Raw genomic sequence first — 19,934 nt, 5'->3', positions numbered from 1 at the left:
CCTGCGCTGCCTGGTGCTCTCCTGCTGGACGAGTTCAAGAGGTTGCCTCATTACAGACTTTGTGGTGGCTTATGTAGCTTCACCCTGTGCATCCATATGTCTCAGCTGGTGCCTGTGTCACTCCTGGGTTATAACCAGCAAGGCAAAACAGCTGAAAGGGGGTGGCTGCCCTTTTAGTGGAACAGCTTCTCAGGTTGGGTATTAAACGAGAGACCCATCTGTCTATTTTGGTGACTCATGAAAGCTGGAGCAGGGAGATGAAGGCAGTAATTCAGTCTCTGGGCTAAATTCCATCTTGGGTATCCCTTCTCAGAGAGGTACATTTTTTCTCTTGTGTCATGCCCAGTACACTCTGTCAAAAGAGGGAAGGTTTGCAGCCCAAGGCAGTCTCTGATCGATCAGAGTCCTAATGGCTTTGCAGTCAGACTGAGCTGTTCAGAGCAGGGACTTATGGCTTTTGCTGCTCCTGTGAGGGGCTGAGGCTCAGAGAGGGGAGAGGACACAGTTCTCAAAGGTGGGAGGAGAAACAGAGCCACCAGGCTTTCATAAGGGGAGTTGGTGTCTCCCAGAACAAGGCTTGCCCTTATTGTTAAAAGGAAAAAATAATAATAAAAAAAAAGTAAAGAGTGTAAAGAAACCCTCATTACTTCCACAGTGCAGGGTGTTATTTGTTATTCAGAGGGGCACAAACACCTAATTTTCAGTCAGAGCTGAGGTGGGTCCAAAATTCCAGTCTACATTTCAAGGGTTTGTTTTTTTTTTTAATGCAATAATGAAACACAGAGTGTAAGAACTATGAATTATCACTTTCTATGTATTAACGTGTTATATAGAGCTGAATCGGTCAACATATGGGAAATATTACAAATATGCCATAATGTTATGATATAATCATGTGATAGAAGTTATTTTCCAATACTTTGTTTTAGTAATTCACATAATTTTTCATTTCATTTCAGGCAGCAGTTTTACAACATCATCAGGAATATATGCAGGAAATAATTCACTCACAAACTCTACTGGATTTAATAGTTCACAGCAGGTAAATTTGTAAATATGAGTTCAGCAAACTTTGGCAAACTTAGAATTCTCATCCACTACAAACATTCAGCCCTTAAATATCTTGTTGAAAGGAATTGTCATCCTTTATTTTTAAACCAAAGTTTATAAATGTTTTTCTTCAATCTGTCATCTTTCATACTAGAACTAATTGTCTGAGGTTGACATTCTTATTCACACATCTTCAGCAATGTGCCTACTAAACTAATTGTATGAGAAGACATACTAAATTATGTGTAATTTAGACTTGGTTTTACTGCCTCACAGTTTTAGGTCCTACAGCATCCTGTCCAGGAAGCATACATGCTCAAAGTCTGACATGTGTTTGTAGTTATATTTTGGAATTTATACTAAAAAGTAGCAAAACTTTGGTGGACTATTCAGTTGCTTTTTTGTTTTGCAGGAATATCCCTCTTATCCCAGTTTTGGCCAGGGCCAATACGCACAGTATTATAATAGCTCACCATATCCTTCACATTACATGACAAACAGCAACACCAGCCCCACGACACCCTCCACAAATGCAACATACCAGCTTCAAGAACCACCATCTGGCATCACCAGTCAAGCAGTTACAGATCCTGCAGCAGGTAATTACATGGATTTTATGGTCCCTATGAGACACGTTTTTGTAAGTTGAAAGGGGATTGAATTGGATTTTTTTTTTTGTGTAGTTGTTGATTTATTTTTTTTTTATTATTATTTCTTAATCCTGAGCCTGTGACATATCTTGGACAGATTTTAACAGAATATAGACTAAAGGAAAAAAAAAGATAAGTAAAAGTTTTAAAGCTTATCTGGAATACAAGTTGTTTGTATTTATTTGTAAAGTGTTTGTGTTAAAAATTGCAGGAAATGGATAAGTCTTTACGATAAACAAGAACCTGGTGCTTTTAATCTCTGTATTAGTTAAGATAAACCCCTTTGAGTTTTCTTAAATAAGACTGAAATCAAGAGGCCTTCAAACCATAACCCAACTCTCTACTTAAAAGAGAACTTTTGAGTTCTTTGTTTCACAGGACATAATAATGCTTTCAATGGAGAGTTGAAATTGCACAAGTGTTTCCATTTTAAGAAAAGATTTTCAGTGGCTTATTCTTTTTCCTAGTCATTTTACCTTTCTTGGTGGAATTTGGCAGTCCTTTACTAGTCCGGTTATTTTTTGAACATTTATGCCAAACTGCTCCAGCTGTTTTTGGAAATGAGGGGTGAAAAATGCTTTTATCATTATTAAAAAAAAGTTTAAATCCATTTTTTAACAGAGCAGTCATGTCAGTCATTAGTAGATGGCTGAAGTATGAAGTCTGTCTAAGGCTGTGGATGTGTTAATCAGTAATACAGGAAGGATTATGATTTGTCACTGGTATCAGGTGGTTTTGTTCCGGACTTCTTTGGGATGAGGTTGGTTTTAGTTCTCTTGAAGCACTTGATGATCTTCCATGTGCAATGCTAAATTTTACTATAATTTGCTAGGCCTCTGTTGTTTTTCTGCATGGGTGTGCACCTGAAGAGTATGTTACGCACTGTTGTCTCTTTGAGACATTTGCTGCAATTAAGTACAGACTAAAATACAGCAGGTGTATGCATTTATATACATAAGGTCATGTGTGTGCACTGCATTTGAGAAATGAATCTTTCTAAATATATGAGTGCTTTTTCGGGTCTGTGGCATTTAGATATGGATGCATATTGATGTCTTCATAATTATCCTGCTTTTCGCTTTTTTTTGAAATTTTTTTCTTTTGTTTTCGTGTTATTTTGTTTGTTTTTCTTTTTAAGTTGGAAGCAGTTAAGTTGGAAGCGATAAAGTTCCTCTTAACCCTGAGGTGATAAAGTTTTAGTTGTTATCAAGATACTAAAAGTGTATCATTCTATCATCTGTGTCTCAATCTTTTGCAAAATCTTTGCATGTATTTTTCTAAAGTCATGGATCTTTACTATAGCATTTACTTCCTAAAAGCTATAGTAAATGTGCATATTTAAGAGGCATAAGAGACATATTTAAGAGACATAAGAGGCAGAGGCACACTTAGGTGGACCTGCATATTAGGTGGACCACTCTATTAGAAGGAGCTGATGAAAGTCATCTCCATCAATGTGGTTGCAATCAGCAGAAGATGTATGGCCAGATTTCTCCATTCTTCTTTATGCATTTTATTCCTTTATGCATTTAAATTAGTCTCAAGCCCATTTAGACTCCTTCTGTATTGACTGGAGAGAGATGAACACTTCTAATTAGAGTTCAGTTTAACAACAGTCTTAAATCTGAGATGCCAAAGCCTCTCCAGTGATATGAAAGCAGTTGAAAGTGGCTGACATACCAGTGCTGGCCCCCTAAGGAGAAATTAGGCAAGAATCTTTTGCTGCTTCACAAACCTTCAGTGCTGGTAGAAGGGAAGGAAGGACCTGTCAGTGAATCCAGTGCTGTGCTTGCCATTTCTTCTTGGACAGTGTAAATGGCTGTACTTTTTTCTTGCTGAAGTTTATTACTAACCCTCAGTTGAGCTCACACACAGTCTGCTTGGAAGACAAAGCAAGGCTGGACTCAAAGAAAACAGGGATCAGCATGTAGAAAGGGAATGCTGGGGGAGTGGGGACAAGTGGAAGGTGTATTCAACAGAAGGAAATTCATAGCTGGGTCAAAAACGCAGAACAAAAGAGGAAATTAAACAATTTTTTACTACAATTAGTAAATTTCTGTAGGCTGTTTTGCCACATCTACTCAAGTTAGGCTGCTGATTCTTTACCACAAATGGAATGCTTCAAATGTGGGATGGTGGGGAGCAGTGCAGGGCCATCACATTTAGTAGGATGGGCTCCAGCTGCTGAATTGCAGCTGTCTATCCTTAGACATCTTCTATATTTAAAAAAAACTGTGTAATCCATGTGGTTATGAACTATGCCAGGACAAGCACAGAACAGCCTTCAGACTTTACAGAGGCACCAGAATAATTTGACAGACATAGGTGGTTTCTATGAATTTATGCCAATAAGTGAAACAGAAGAGTCTGGTAAGAAAAATGTGAAAGGGAGAAAGTAATTATGTGCTCTTGTGACATTTTTAGTAGTGTTTTGCAGACTCAGAAATCTCAGATAATTTCACTTGAAATAAGTTTAATTCCTTGTCCAAATATAAAATAATCCTTTTATGGTTTCCCTCAGTTACTAGTTAAATTTTAAAGTTTTTGCTGTGCAATCCAGAATATGCAGGGATTATTGAAGAAAAACCTGAGATTTTCCATGTTCAGTGATTCTTCTTTCTCTTCACTTTCAGGATTTTAAACTTTCTTGTACCACAGTCAGGACAAAACCATTCATTGCCCAGAGGTTTATAGTATTTGTATCCATAAATCAGATATACAAATTAATGTTATTTTCTTGTGCACAAAAGCCTGTATTTTTCTTATGATGTAATCAGAAAGTTACTGATTTTTTTGTCTAAGCCGTAGTATTTAAGATAAGTAATAATAACTAAAATTATAAAAGAGAATAAAAGTAGATAAATGAGCAAATATTTGTTCTCCCTTCCAATATTCAAATTCATTGAAATAGGTTCAGAGTGAACAAAAACCGTATTTCTTTATGTTTCATGTAGGTAAGCTGTGTAGCCCTTTGTTGCAGGATGTTGTGGAAGCAAAAAGTTGATGCCAGTTCAAGCATAACTTTGACAAGCTCAAATATTAAATTTACACAGACAGCATTAAATTCTTGATGCACAAGATCACTGGAGACTGGGGGATGAATTAATGCTGTGTGGATATCTGTCCTTTTTATGTTTTCGTACTTAGTTTCCAGCCGTTTGCCAGTGTTGAAACTTGCCCAAGAGAGATGGAGTTATGCCCCCATCCACTGTGCCTACCCTGATGCTCAAAACTTTTTGGAGTAACATAGATTCATAACATAATAGAATATAATTGAGTAACATAAATTCATAACATGTATTTCTAGGAGTTAATATAGGAAAAAAAACCTGCCTTTTCTAAAGCCATAATAATTTTCTCTTGTAATATTTTAACTCCATCATCACAGCTGGTAATAAAAAAATCTTGATTTGTGCAATTTTTATTTTTTTTTACATTCAGTCAGGAAGGTTGAATTTATCCTTCTATTTCATATGATGATGTATTTATAACTTACTAAACAGTGTTTCTCACAAGAGACATTTGCATTGTTCTTGAGATTCAATCTCTTTAATTTTCCTTGGTTTCTGTAATAAATGTGTTTAATATATTACTGGAAGGTTTGGGTTTTTTTTAATATTACTCACATACTTCACAATGCAGATTAAAAACCTCACAAGGGCTATGCCAGCCAACAAAACTTGGTCTCAGGAACGGGTCACTATTTTGCTCTTAAAGACTAAACTTCTTTTTCCTTAAGTACTATATCACATTTAGTATTACAAAAGAGAAAGCAACTTTTACAGTTTTTTCTTATCATGTTTCATAACAATAAATTAGAGGTGGAAAAGTGAAAGAATACATATTATATAGGCAACTTGTCACTAATACCTGTATGGAAAGAGATGCAGCTATATTTGCAGTACATTTCTGGTATTCTAATGTTTGTTCTTTTTTGTAAATATAAATGAAGAGTAAATCTAGAGGATATATTTATACAAGGAAGGAAAATAATGGAAAATTTTGTAAAAAAAGAAATTAAATTGGATAAAGTAAGGAATGGCAAAGTGCAGTATTGGTTTTGCTTTTCTCATAATGGTTGTTCTCCTGGGATGTTTTCCTTTGGTTTTGGTGGGATTAAAAGTAACAATGATTTCAAATTTCAGTTTGAAAACTGAATAATGAGTAAGGAAGAAATAATGACAAAGGATACAGGTACTACTGGATCATTATGGATTGCTTCACCTTTTTTCTTCAATGAAAAATGCTGGAGAAAAAAAGTCTGGACCACTTTGGGTTGTGGACACATATAGTTTATAAATACTGTTATATATGATATTTTGTCATTATTTTAAATATGCAATCCTTAATCAAAACCTCAGCCAGGCTTTTAAATAAATAGTCATTTTTGCCTCCATTTTTAACAGACTGTTGAGAGTTTCTGTCAAGTTTAAGCATGCTCTTAATTCTCAATATACAAACATTCAATTTGTTTTTCAAGTGAAGATTTTGACATTTTGTCAAAACAGCACTAGAGATATATTTCTATGCCAGCAGGCATTATTGTATTTCTTGCAATACTCATGTAGTGCTTTTACTTACTACTAGTACAGTGCTATTTCTTTTATAGACAAGTAAAAATAAAAAATCCACAAATACATGTGGTTCTGCTGCATTGTTTAATCCTGGTCCAGTTGTATGCAAGTAGAAGTTTGTATAAGTGCTCATGGAATTTGTGTTTAGCTTTATTTATGCAAAAGAAAACTTTAATTATGCAAAAGTAAGAAAATCATAGTGTAAGACAGACATATTCAAATTACTTATTTTTATTCTGGTACACAGGAGTTGAAATAACATTGGCAAAATGAAGTAGAAGATTTAAGGGGAAGCCATTAATCTGGGTACAATCTAAATGGAAAATTTTTGTACATAGCTACTTTCAGAGACATTTGACTGTACTAACTACCCTAGACCCACCTTATCCCTGTAATTTACATTGTGACATGAGATATGATTACTTTGATAATGTATGTTTACTTTTTTTTGCATAACCTTTCAGTGTAGTAGGGAAAAAGTCTGACAAAATTTGCAATGCCATTGTCAGCAGCAAAAGCTCTACCCACACACACACACACACCAGCTGGATTTACCCAGGGACACGCTTGATTTTGGGTTTTCTGGCATAGTCAGTTTTCCTCAGATTTGTCATTGAACGCTATTGCTGTACATTGAAATCAACAGTAAGAAAATGCAGCAATTACTGTGGTGGGATTTTCATAACAAACAGGAATTAATTACAGAATATGGTGTTTCAAATGCTATCTCTGCAGCTGTACTGTCTGTTCATAAATAATCAAGGTGTTTTTATTTCTGAGATGATGGAAAATTGTCCAGTGTGACAAAACCATCAACACTGCCAAGAGTGATGTATAAAGGGAAGTATAAGCTTATGAACTACTGTGTGTGTCAAGTTGCAGTTCTATGGTGCCTTGAAGCATAGAGGAAAGTCTGATACAGTATGGTTCATGTCCAGTTAAGCCAGAATGTAAGCATATTTCATTCCTCACAGTTATGTTTTTGTCAGGCTGGATGTCACCGTATACCACAGGGGTTGCTACCAGGTCAGAAGCAGGGGAGTACCAGTCACACCTGGAAAATAAGAAGTTCATAGAATCTGGGCTTAAAATGTTGGGGTTTTTTCTGACTGCTTGTCAAGAGTGGGTCTTTTACACTTATCCAAGGTTCAGAAGTGGGTGACGCAGAAATAAGCTATGATATTTAGTGTCTGCCTGGAGCAAAGTACAGAGGGTTGCTATAGCAGGGAGATCTAAAATGATGTGCATGTCCATGGATGCAGAAGAATAAGTGTTGCTACTATATACTTGTTATATCTACAATATAACTGTTGTTAATACAATTTTGTGAAGGCATTGCAACACAGAGAAATGGCTGTGGCAGTCCAGACTGATGGATCCACCGGGCTGTACCCTGCCTGCCACATCAGCAGGCACCTCGGGAGCATCAAAGACAGACTAGGCTTGGGTCAGATTTGCCCTAAGCACTTTTCCAGATCCCAAATATTTTTGTCTCAGGGGATTTCCAGACCTGCTGTTGTTTGTGTGTTTAGGGTGTGCCTGCATTAGCATTTTAACTTTGAGTAGGATCTTTTTTGATGTGAAGCTTTGCCTCAGCAGAGCAGTCATAAGGCACCCATGTGGAGTCCTTCCAATCATACCTAACCTGGAAGGTGTCCTCCAGAACAGCTCCTAATTCCTCCAGTCCCTACTGAGGATGCCCAGGAGACTAGGTCCTTGCACTGAAATAACCTCTCAGAAGCAGCCAGTGGTGCCTGATGTAGTTGCCACCACTTGCCTGATCCCACAGATCCACCTTGCTGATGTGGTGCAGCTGTAGCACCCCTGAATCCTTCACTTCCAGGGATGTCTTTAGGCCCTTCTTGAACCCATGTAATATTTTGGGAGTGTGGACTGCGGTTTTCTTGACAAAATGTGTACAAATCTCATACCTTATCTGAACTCCTTGACTTTAACCAGGCTGCTCTGCTCTGCTTTTCTACCAGCTCCCTTCAGTGATCTTGCTTTTGTGTTGGACAGACAATGGATCTGATCCTCACCCCCTTCTCTGCTCATGATTATGTGGAGGGCAGGGTCTTCCCCTGCACTTACTTATGTTTGTGATGCTCTAGGACAGGATAAAATTGAATTCAGTGCTTTAGAAAAATCATCATTTCACTTGGCTAGTATTAAAGTATGTCTGGTACCATGAAGTCAGCTGAAGTTGAACAAATTAACCTTCTCTTGCCAATGATTATAGAGTAATAGATATAGTGATAACATGGTTTGTGGCTATGTAAATTGACTTCAGCAACTCTTTTGATGCCCTGGCTGTTGAATCTTTTCACTTAACAATTTTAAAAGCAAGCTAGGCTAAAGCAGTTTGGCAGGAATTACAGCAGAAGGACAAAAAGCAGTTTAGGAAATCATGTCCAGAGAGAAGTCAGTGAGAGCTCGCTGTTAAAATAGAAGGATGGCTACAGCAGCATTCCTCAGTGTCTGCCTTGGGCCTAGCACCAGACCACATTTTCATTAATCATTTAGGTGACGGAACAGAATGTGTTTGCCTATTAAATATGTAGATGACACCATGCTGAGAGGGGCTGCAAGTCCTTTGGAGACAGGATGAGAACTCAAAAAATGGAGATGTGATCTGAATAGGAGCAGGTGTGAGGTATACATTTAGGCAGGAATGATGAACTGCACAAATGTGGGATGGGGAATGTTGGCAGCTTCTTGCAGGCTCTACCTTTCCCTGCAGACCGCTCTCAGTACTTCAAATATTAGTGGCACACAGAGTACCCTCAGCCGCTGTTGTTTTTCTTTCTCCAGAATTTGTCAGGGCTTGGGCTTGTCGAGGCTCAGGGCTCAGCTGGACACTGTATTCTGTAACTGGGTTTCCTTATGAGGCCTTGAGAGCGACCATTGGACAGCGAGCTGGTAACACAGCCATGCACACAGAGGCTTCCCCTCACATACATGCAATAATTTCTTGCACACAATGTCCTGTTTCCCTGCACTGGTTACTACTATTGTCACGCTGTTTGTAACACACTGATCTCCTGAGTGCAGAAGGTGCAGGTATTAGCAATGCCACTTATTCAGTCATATGCAAGCTTTGGCCAGGTCTTTGAGAAACAGCCAGTTCAATGTCACTTCTTTCTCAGAGGACGATCTAGGAATGCTGAATCTAATAGTAGAAAATGCAATTTTTTTCCAGCCAAGTGGTATCCAGGGGAGGGTAGCCTGCAGAACATTCAGGAAATCAAGCTTTGCTTGATGCTTTGCATTATTTTGTCCAGTTTGGTGAGACTAAAGAATGAGAATCAGAGCCTAGCAAAGAAGATTGACAGGGAAGGATTAATCTAACAACAAAAGGGATCTGTGAACAGTCTTCAAATGCATGAAGATACAATGAAGGGAATAATTTTTCCCCCACTTTCACAGATTAAACTTCTCATGCTGTAATGAATGCTGAAGTTGTACGTTGTGATGACACAGCTGTCCAAGCAGCAGAGATTTCCTGGAGAGATCCATAAAAGCAGGACAGACAAATCTTTCTTGGGAATGATGGGAGTACAGGAGTCCCAAGAAGGGGTCCTGAGACAGGGCTGGGAGTCTTTCTGTCAGGTGAGAGTCTGGTGCATCCAGAGAGATTACCTGTGAAGGGAAATGGAAATGAGCCTCCACCCAAACTTGCAGCCCTGTGTTTGAAATTTGAATTTGAAAATTGAATTATATATTAACAATTGAAAGGTGTTTGCAAAGATGGAGAGCTGGATGCCTGTTACAGACAGACTTTCTTCCTTGCCCCCACCATGATCTGCTCTGTGTCCTCACTCATTTAGGTTTGCTTTGTTTACTTGTCATGGAGTTTTGTTTATACTCTTTCCATCTTACCTGTTTCCCATTTTTTTTTTAGTATTATTCTGGAAAGTTTCATACTTGAAACCTTTAGGCATAGCATGTCTGTGAGAAAAATTTCTAAAACTAGGAACTAAAGCCACGTTCCTAAAAACAGTGTCAAGAGACCAAAAGCAGACATAATTTAAATTAGTCAATAGGAAATGCAATTTTTCACTACATCTTAATGTTAGAGTACATATTTAGAATATGTAGAATTTCTGTTGAAGAAATTCTGTTTTGTTTGTTTTATGGGGTTATAATTTATTTCAAGGCTTTTGTGCATCATTTTCTTTCTCTTTTTTTTTAATTAAAGATTTTAATAATCAAAATAATGTTTAACTGGGAAAATTGGTACTATTTGTTACAATTTCTTATTTATGGTTAAATACAGTAGGTGATAGAGCAGTCAGCATTCAAAGTTTAAATACTTTACATAAATATTCTAAAGTGTGCGTTGTCATAGGAAAAGATATATGTTCTTGGGATGTGTAGATAGATGTGGCTGGATAATTTTTGCTGTTTGACACATATAGAATCACTCTTTTAGTAGAGGTCAGATGTCTTCAGAAGATTCTGTGCTTCACCTTGAGTTGCATCTTAACTTGTTCTGATTTGTTTGATGTAGCCTGAAATATTTAGGTAAATATCTAATGCGAAATATGTAAGATATGCTAATTCTCAAGAAGTGTAGATTTGAAGGCTGAGCATGAGAATTTCAAGACCTTTTCTTTCTGTTCAGCACAAGCAACTGTTATTATTTTGAGTAATTGTGCATATGTGGTGTTACACAGATGTCCAGTCTCCTCCTTAATCTAACCTTTGACCTCAACAGGATGTTTTCCTAGGAGAGAGAATCCCTTGTGTGAGAAGTATACCTGTCTGCTCAAGCTGGAATGCCATGGTCTAGGCAGATTCAAATGAAAAATTTTGTATCTACTGAACTCTAAAGAGTAGCTAATATTAACTGAACAGTAAAATTGAGAAACATGAAAATTGCAGCTGCCTTCACTAAAGTAATTTTTTAGGAAAAACAAAAGAAATCATGGTGACCATGCAAATAAAAGTATTTGTGAAATTCAGACTATGAAAGGAGGTTTTCAAAAGAGATGTAAAAATGTGTTGTTACATTCCTAAGGACCCTGGTACTGCTAATTAAATTAATGGGAATGATAAATGATGCTCAGTGTCTGCTTTGTTAATGTGCAAGCATTCAATATGATAGAGTCTATGGATTTTAAGAGTAGCAAAATATCTTCAAACTAGCATGTTGTCAGAAAAACTCTGTTGATCTTAGCCACATGAATCATCATTCTTTTTTCAGCTGTTCAATGACAGTAAATATTCTTATAAGTAAATGTTGCTGAAGCATTATAATTAGCATACAATATTAAAGATGTAAAGGTTTATATCCTATCTTGAAGGTACTCATTGGAAATGTTCAGTGTTGTGTAGGCCTTTGAAAAATACTAGAAATATCATCTTCATATTTGATAAATATTTAACACTTATTAATTTAAATTACCATAGGAAAATAATGATTTATGCTATATTGAAGAATAATCCAATTCTTCTGGCTCAAATGTAGAAATCTAAAAGTGTCTCCAACCAGGCAATTTGGAAAATTTTTTAATTTCTATATCTCTGGGTTTTTTCACACCTGGTTGCATTTTTTCTTACCTGTCACCATGACAGTTATTTTAAAGCATTTAATGTGCTTAAGTTTGAAAAGCTTGAGTTAAATTTCTGTTGTTTTATGAAAAACTGGTATCCCTTAGAATTGTTTGTTTAGAGTTTCGTCTTGTAATAACTGAAGGAATGAAGCAATTAAGTTTTTTCCTACTGAGTCTTTCATAGGTGTTTACTGAAATAGCTTATCACTCTGTTTTTACACATAACGAGCTAGATTGAACTGATTTATGAATCAATATTACCACTTACTGTTTTATATATAATTATTTTAGTTAGGACTGGGTTTCATGTAAACAAGTAAGTTGAACATTTTGAACTTTGAACTGAAGGGTAAAAGTGTTCTTTCTCTACTACAACAGAATACAGTACAATCCACAGTCCATCAACCCCCATTAAAGATTCAGATTCAGATAGATTGCGTCGTAGCTCAGATGGGAAATCACGTGGACGTGGCAGAAGAAACAATAATCCTTCACCACCACCTGACTCTGATCTGGAGGTACTTTATATTAAATGTCTTTGGCCTGTTATAGAACTTTATTTTTATCATTATTTTGCACCAAGTGTTGTTTATACATCAAAAACAAAGTGGCATTGAAGCTCCCTTTTTCCTAACAGCGTTTTCATAGAAAATAGGATTTTTCTTCTAAAGAACCTTCTTCAGGAAGAGCTCCTACTTTCTTGGAAAAATACTGGGTGTTTCTTTGTCCTTTTGATTAAACAAAGCAAACAAACAAACAAACCAAAACAAAACAAAAGGAAAAAGAAAAAAAAAAGAAAAAAAGAAAAAAAGGAGCGTTTTTCCCAAGGCAAAGAGGTTTTCATTTGGTCAGGAGACACTTCTAGCACAATAGTGGGGTTTGTTCTCTCATGCTATGTTCACATTCCTCCCAGTGGCCCATGGTTTATGTTGAGAACACATCTCCAATGACACACCATAGTTATGAGTGTCCACACAGCATTACTTTTCCTTTCCAGAAGCTTACCCCATTTGTCATCATGGGAAATACAATCTCACCAGGATTTAAAATACTTGTATTTGAACACGTTATTTTTCATTAGGTTATCATTTTGTGTGTGGTCGGAGAACAAATTTAAAACACGTATTTTCCATTGTCTTTAAGCAAAAGAATTCTTTACTGATGCCATAAGTTTTATATATACAGCATCCAAGTCCATAGTTTTTGTTCTTCAGATGCATAAAATGTGTTACAACTAACATAAGTTAAGGGAAATTAAGTGCCTAGCAGCAATCTGCTTTGTTTTGATTTTAGAGGTAATTTTCAAGGGCACTTACATAAATTTTTGTAAGACTTTTCTTTTATAAGACGTGCAGAAATACAAATTCTAAACCTGAAGATTTAATTTTGAGATGCTTCTCCTTATTTACTTCGGTTTCTATCTCACATCAAGCTTTAAAAACTGCATTGTACAGTTTCATTTTCTGTGTATATTTGATGATACTAGAATTCTATTCTAATAGAAGGATTTTATATAATAGCAATTGTAATAAAAAGATAATAGATTGTGCTACCCTACCCAGGAAAAAAAACAAACAACTTGTTAGTTTTGAAAATAAATGGCAGGGAAGCTATGGTTTTAATATGCAGCCGTTTCAGTATAATTTTCCCATTTGTGTGCCTACTGATTCAAATTTTAACTTTCATTTCAAGTATTAGCTTCACAAAAGAACACATTGATTTGATTCTCTTTTTACAGAGAGTATTCATTTGGGATTTGGATGAGACAATCATCATTTTCCATTCCTTGCTTACAGGGTCCTATGCTAACAGATATGGACGGGTAAGTGTCAAGAAACTGATGGAAATGTTCAGTAAAATTTGCAGGTTTATGGTTGATACACAAGGAATCACAGAACATTAGTTGATTTTTAGAGGCACACTGGTACTGGCATTACAAGACAAAAAAATATCAAGGTGTTTCGCATGTCCATTCTTTGCAGTTACTTAGCTCTTGTATTCAGTACATATTTAAATAGTGTTGGGAGTAATACTTGGACCACTTGAGGTTTGGTTTGTAGATACAAGTTGTCTGAAACCTGTGATATAATAACAATCTGCAAAAGTCTACATTCCCTCAGAGAGTGAAGAATTTCCAGAAATGATTGCTATGACAGATTGGCTCTGCTCTGTACTGAGAGAGAAAGAGGAAGAATGCTTTTGGACATGGCCAGATTAGTCTTAAATTTTTTACCTTAGGTTTTTTGGGTTTTTTTTTAATCTAAATATTGACTGATGTTTTTGAAAGTCTTATTTTGAGTAAAATATTTTTATTATACACAGTCTATAAATCATAACTGAACTGATGAATATGTCTATAGACAGCACATTTCCTTGGTAATTCTCAGAAGAGAAATATGATTTTAGGTGAATAAGAACAGTTTATGAATGGAATGTCCTTATGAGATCAGACTTCTTTTTTTCAGGATTGTATTTGAAAGCTGACAGCTTTTGCTAAAATTTGTTATAGCCTTTTATGTTCACCTCATGTGAGTGAACCTCACTGGAGTTACAACCTCAAAGTTATAACTGGAATGTGATTTTTTGTTAACCTCAAAAATTCTGCATGTAAAGAACAGCTACATAGTTTTGTCTGGCTTCATGTAATGCTTCTGTGTTCTTGTAAAGCTTCAATTTAGCACTGAAAGGTTTTACCCTACACTCAGCTGAGTGAAGGGCAAAGCTACCTCCAGTTCAGTCTGTGCCTGGGTCAGGTTCTGAGTTTCTCTCAATAGCTTTTTGCACTATACAAATCTAAAGCAGTAACTTTACAACCTTTTTTGCTTGTTCAGGTAGGGTTTGTTTGCAGAAATGTTTACTGTAATAGCAGTGTACCTGTTTGAGGAATATAATTAGGTTTTTTTCATTATATGTCAGAAAACCAGGTTAATTCAGCAGCCTTGGTTTCCTAGGTGTTGTTAGTTTATATTTATTTAATTCAACAGCCTTGGTTTCCTAGGTGTTGTTAGTTTATATTTAGGCAGAAAAAAAACATAGAACTTAAATGTTTCAACAATTACTGCATGGATCTGTATGGAAAAAAGTATTATAGAAGAGTATTAAATATTTACCAAAAGTTATTTTCCATTTTTCAGACTAAAACCAGCTTTTGTGTGTTATCCCAAAATCTATTACAATTTAGTTCAGAATGAGGAGAACAAATCCCAGTGCTCACAAAAAAGCTGTGACGACAGAATCTCATCACTGGCTTTTGGGCAGCAGAATAGCGCTGGAAAAGCCTAATTAATTAGTCATTGCCATAGAAGTACTAATGTGAGCATATTTTTTCCATTTGTTACTAGTTCCCTGTAGTGGATTCATTAATTGGAGCCTGAACATAAACACTTTATTGCTGGATGGTTGAAGCTGAGGAAAGTGGCTGGTATTCAGTTGCAAAGAGATATAAATACGTGCTCTGCAAGGAAGGGGCTGACTCCTGGGTGCAGCTCCATCACTGTTGGCACTATTTACATAAGATGTAGCTTTTGCCCAGCTGGCTCTGCTTGCTGGAACAATATTCCTGCATTGCTAAATGACAGCCAACTGTTGATGTTGAGAGGAATGATGGCGTTACTGCTTAACCTCTGGATAAATACAAAATCTTTTTGGTGAGGGGTAGCAACATGCCTGTCCTTGGCTCTCAGATGATGTCATGAAACTGTGCCATTCTGGTTATGTTTTCTTAGGTTTCATTCAAATCAAAGTTTCTCTTGGGCTATTGACAGCTTTGGACAACAGCTAGCAATTTCCAAGGGTGTTAGAGAAAGACAGTTTCAAATGTTCAAAGCAAACATTCTAAAATATGAGAATTTTAGGGTTTATTTATGGCAGCAGCAGATGCATGTTTTTAAAAGAGTGTTTGCCTGATTACTGGCCTTTAAAATCAGAAGTCTGGAGCATAAATTAATCTTAAATAAAAGAAAGTTGAGGAGAATTATTGTTCTTTTCATCTGTATTCTTGTTTATGAGCAATCTAACATCATGTTCTCTTATAAATCTGCACTATGGTGAGGCCTAGAAGTGCCCTTTTAAAAAATTAAATCTAGGATGATCACATAATCATTAAAATACAAAAGCTGGATCTTCAAACAAACAAAAATGTCCTAATTAAATAATAGGGGATTTGGCAACTTGGCATTCAGCTCTTTTCATAATGCCTGAGCGAGTTTCATGGTAAATGACTATGAATGATGTGCAGCCTTGCTGCTGAAGGGATCGATTTTCTTTGCCTAATTCTCTACCTCATTCCTCCTAACTTCTTCCTTGTGCCAGCCTTTTCTGTATCTTCTTACTTTTTCATCTGTTTTTTTATCACCTGCTCTCCTTTAGCTCCTATTGTGCTCTATTTTCCTCCTGCTTTTTTCCTTCAGTTTTGGTGTAACAAAATAATACCTTTATTTTTCAGTTTGCACTGTATGACTCCATAAAGTACATTTTTATTTAAAGATTATTTGAATTTAGTGATATTAATGGAAATATATGAAACTCTAAGAATATGCCCTTCCAGAAGATTAGACAGAGAAACAAAACATTTCCATTTGCTTTTGGATTTTTTTAACTATGTACAGAGAGAGATGTATTGATCAAATATAAAGTTACCAGTTAGTTTAACTGACATTAGTACTGATTAAGTTTTGGAATTGGGAAAAAGTTGGAGCCCTTTAGGATCTTGGAGCAGGTGAAAATATATCTCAATTGGCAGAGAGTACTGTGATCTTTACATACATTTCCATCCTCAGTGAAAGCAGTTACATGCAGAGGTTTTAAAGGAATTTTCCTTTAAATTATAAGCTATTATATTGTGGTTTAATATACTTTAGAGATAGAGAAAAACAAAGCCTGGTTTCACTTAACCCTTCATTTGTGACCTGTAGGCTTAAGTGGAAAATAAGCCTTGTACCCAAAGTGAACTTTCCTGTTTTTCAGCTTCTTGTTTCTCCACAAAACAAAGAAATCAAGTAGGTAGAATTTAGAAATGACATACAGGCAGTATTTTGGCTCCAATGCCAGTATTCAAAACAAAAGGCCTACTTAAGCAGTTTGACATTGGTATTTCTTTTCTTTAGTTAAACTGTACCTCCCTCAGAGATTTGTACCTGATTTTGACCATACCTGAAAAGGCACTGACTGAACCTGCAAATCCCAGGCAACAAGAAGAGATTGTTAGCTTTCCTACTCATTGTGTGACACCTCACAGTAATTAGTTAGCAATTAGTGGCTTAAAATTGCAAAAGAAGGCTGGGTATGGGATTACTTTTTTAAAACCTTGTTCTAGCCTTGTCTTTTTTTAAAGTTTACAGCCCCCACTGTAATATCTGATGGCAGAGTTTGATATACTATGGTGCTTTAAACCAAGGTTCTTGTGCTTTTCATTAGAGCAGTTGCAAGTTTGTGACTATACAGATATTTAAAAAGCTAATGTGGATAAGGTTTTTGCTTCTGTTAAATATGTAGCTACCGAGAGACACAGTTTAACATGGTTTTTGTGTTAAGTGGAATTTCTTATACAAAAAGATTGTATTTAATCTAGGAGTTTAGCTTTCTTTGAGAAGCAATCCATTTTGTTTCTTCCTTTAGCTTTTGTGTTATTTAATCTGACACTTTCAGTAGGTGCCAATGAGTTTCTTACATTTTTTTTCTACCTAATTAAATTAACCTAATTAATGACATTATTTTAGTATTACTTTGGAGAAAACCATTCTGTTTTATTTCTGTCATGTAAAAATACCTTGGAGTAAAATGGTTAGAAAGCTTTACAAAAACTTCTTTTTACACACTCAAAAATGTGATGAAAATGTTCAATAATAAAAATTTCAGTCGTGTACACTGAAATTTAAACTATATATTTGCAGCCAGTTGTTTAAAATTAGTCAAATGGGTTCGTAACCAATATCATGCTCTGTTGCCCATTTATTCTGCTTTTTAAAATGATGTTCCTATTTAGGGATGGAAGTCAGAAGGGAATTATTTCTACCTTGTTGCATTAGTAGTTGATAATCAAGATGCAGCTGGTGATCCTGGTTTGCATCTTAGACCTTTAGCCCATCTAATTCCTTTAATAACTAAAGCAGAGGCTTCTGTGAGGTGGCTTCTGTTACTGCTCAGGCACAACAGAAATCTGAATTTAAATCTGTTTAAGAAAAAGAAGCCCTATGAACTGTGTAGGATGATGAGGCACTAACTGGGCACAAAGATAAGCAGAAATGCCAAAGGGAGAAGAAGCCTCAGGTCTAGCCAGAGAGAAAATACCACCTGCTTTCCACCTCACATGCCTACAAAAGTACAGCAGAGGAAGGCGTAGGTCTAGAAATAGAGCAATATTAAAACAGAGAGACAGAATATTTTTGTTCATATTTTAAAGTCTTTCCATTTGAATTAAGAAGCCAAATTTTTTTGGCTGCTCCAGTTTCAATAGAAGACTTATTTTTAAGGGCAAAGTCCATCAAAATAACATGATGCAACTTTTTTGCCCGTTTATAGGGGCTATTTTTTTTTTTATTTAAAAAAACTCTTAAAGGTTGTGAGTTCAAGAATAGATGTTTTGTCTGCTCAATGTAGCTTTGCTTTGAAATTTCAAAAATTCTTTTGCTGGATAGCAGTTCTTGGGTTTTGGCATTTCCAGAAGGCAAAGAGGCTGCCAAATCACCATTCTTTTCCAGCTCCTTACTACTGACACATTTTGCCTTTTTAACCAGTAGTTATAGAAAAATGTTTACAAGTTCAGAGATCATGTTGAAGCACCTATTAATTTGATTGAGAGGTGGAAAAAGAAGCTAAGGACTACATCTCTTGCTTTTTAACTGTGACTTGTCATCAAGTTTAGAATATTAGCTTATTTTAAGTAAAATATGGGTTGTCACTTCTTCAGTTCTATTTAAAATATAATTCCTAACAAACTAACATTATTAATAGAGGCTGTTATGGGATAGCTTAATATATTCTTATGAACTCATGCTCCTGTGCACTTGGATAGACTTGGCTTTATAAATGAGAAACTCTATATCAAATGTATGTATTAGGCTCTCTTTTCGATTTTTCAGATTGAAAATATATAAAACACCAAAAAAAAAATCAAAACAAGACAAACATCTGTAATGCATTTGGTAACCACAATGCTGAACATGCTTTTTGAGTTTATTAGCTCAGTAAGGAATAAGTTGTTATGGTAATTTCTGTAGAGAAGTTGAAGTGTGTTATGTATTAATAACAAACAATAGTTTTGTTCACTCTGCATGGGTGGGCCAAACCGGAAACATAATTAAAGCCTGGGTTCATGGACAATCAAGGAGTGGTTTTAAATATAATTGCCATTTGCAAATAAAACATCAATAGTTCTTTGCTTTAAAGTCACTAGGTAGTCCCAGGACTGAATCCTGTCATTTGTGACCAGTGAGAGTTTATTTAAGTAACAATTGTACCATCATACCCCTGGTTGATCATAAAACTTGTGAACAGCTGTAGAATCTGGAGAGATTTTAGGTGAAATGGATTTGCCCTTTCTGCACAGAGAGCAAAGAGCCAGTGCTGGGGATGCATGAGGGTGACCACAGAAGTCCCTCAGCAAAGTCAGGGAGTCAGTTGAGTTAAAGTCATATATTTGAGTGTTACTGGGAAGTGTTGTAGTACAGGGTGAGACAGTAACTGAACCAAAACTGACAAAGCAGATGTTGCATTTAATACAAGCAGTATGTTACGAAAAGCTGTTCCCCTAGTCTGTATTTGGGTATGTATGTTAAGCACAGTATTGATGGTATATTTGCTTAATTTCTTCTTTTAGGATCCTCCCACTTCTGTGTCCCTTGGACTCCGAATGGAAGAGATGATTTTCAATTTGGCGGACACACATCTATTCTTTAACGATTTAGAAGTAAGTGTTCATTTTTTAAAACACACAGAGATGATCTAATATTTAATATTTGTCTGGTTTTATGTGTTGTTAGATGGTTTAAAAATTATTTGCAGAGTTTCAATATGGAAATGCCTAGAAAATAGCTGTATCATTTAGTCATTAGGATATATAATAATATCTACACTACATATCTGCACTGGCTTTCAAAGGTTACTAC

General features: G+C 35.9%; 1 protein-coding gene across 7 annotated transcripts in view; it reads left to right on the top strand.

Annotated features, from left to right (window-relative positions):
* Nucleotides 1–19,934, top strand: part of EYA1 (EYA transcriptional coactivator and phosphatase 1) — a 157,450-nt gene that overhangs the window by 100,235 nt on the left and 37,281 nt on the right. For all 7 annotated transcript variants that reach the window (XM_058833365.1, XM_058833364.1, XM_058833363.1 and 4 more), the window contains 5 exons: nt 960–1,042; nt 1,463–1,649; nt 12,208–12,347; nt 13,568–13,651; nt 19,646–19,735. In XM_058833365.1, the coding sequence (XP_058689348.1) occupies nt 960–1,042; nt 1,463–1,649; nt 12,208–12,347; nt 13,568–13,651; nt 19,646–19,735 (584 nt within the window). The remainder of the gene's footprint in view (nt 1–959; nt 1,043–1,462; nt 1,650–12,207; nt 12,348–13,567; nt 13,652–19,645; nt 19,736–19,934) is intronic.

Source organism: Poecile atricapillus, chromosome 2, assembly GCF_030490865.1.
Source record: "Poecile atricapillus isolate bPoeAtr1 chromosome 2, bPoeAtr1.hap1, whole genome shotgun sequence".
NCBI lineage: Eukaryota > Metazoa > Chordata > Aves > Passeriformes > Paridae > Poecile > Poecile atricapillus.
The sequence above is the reverse complement of the archived record's forward strand: the minus strand, read 5'-3'. Positions and strand labels throughout refer to the sequence as shown.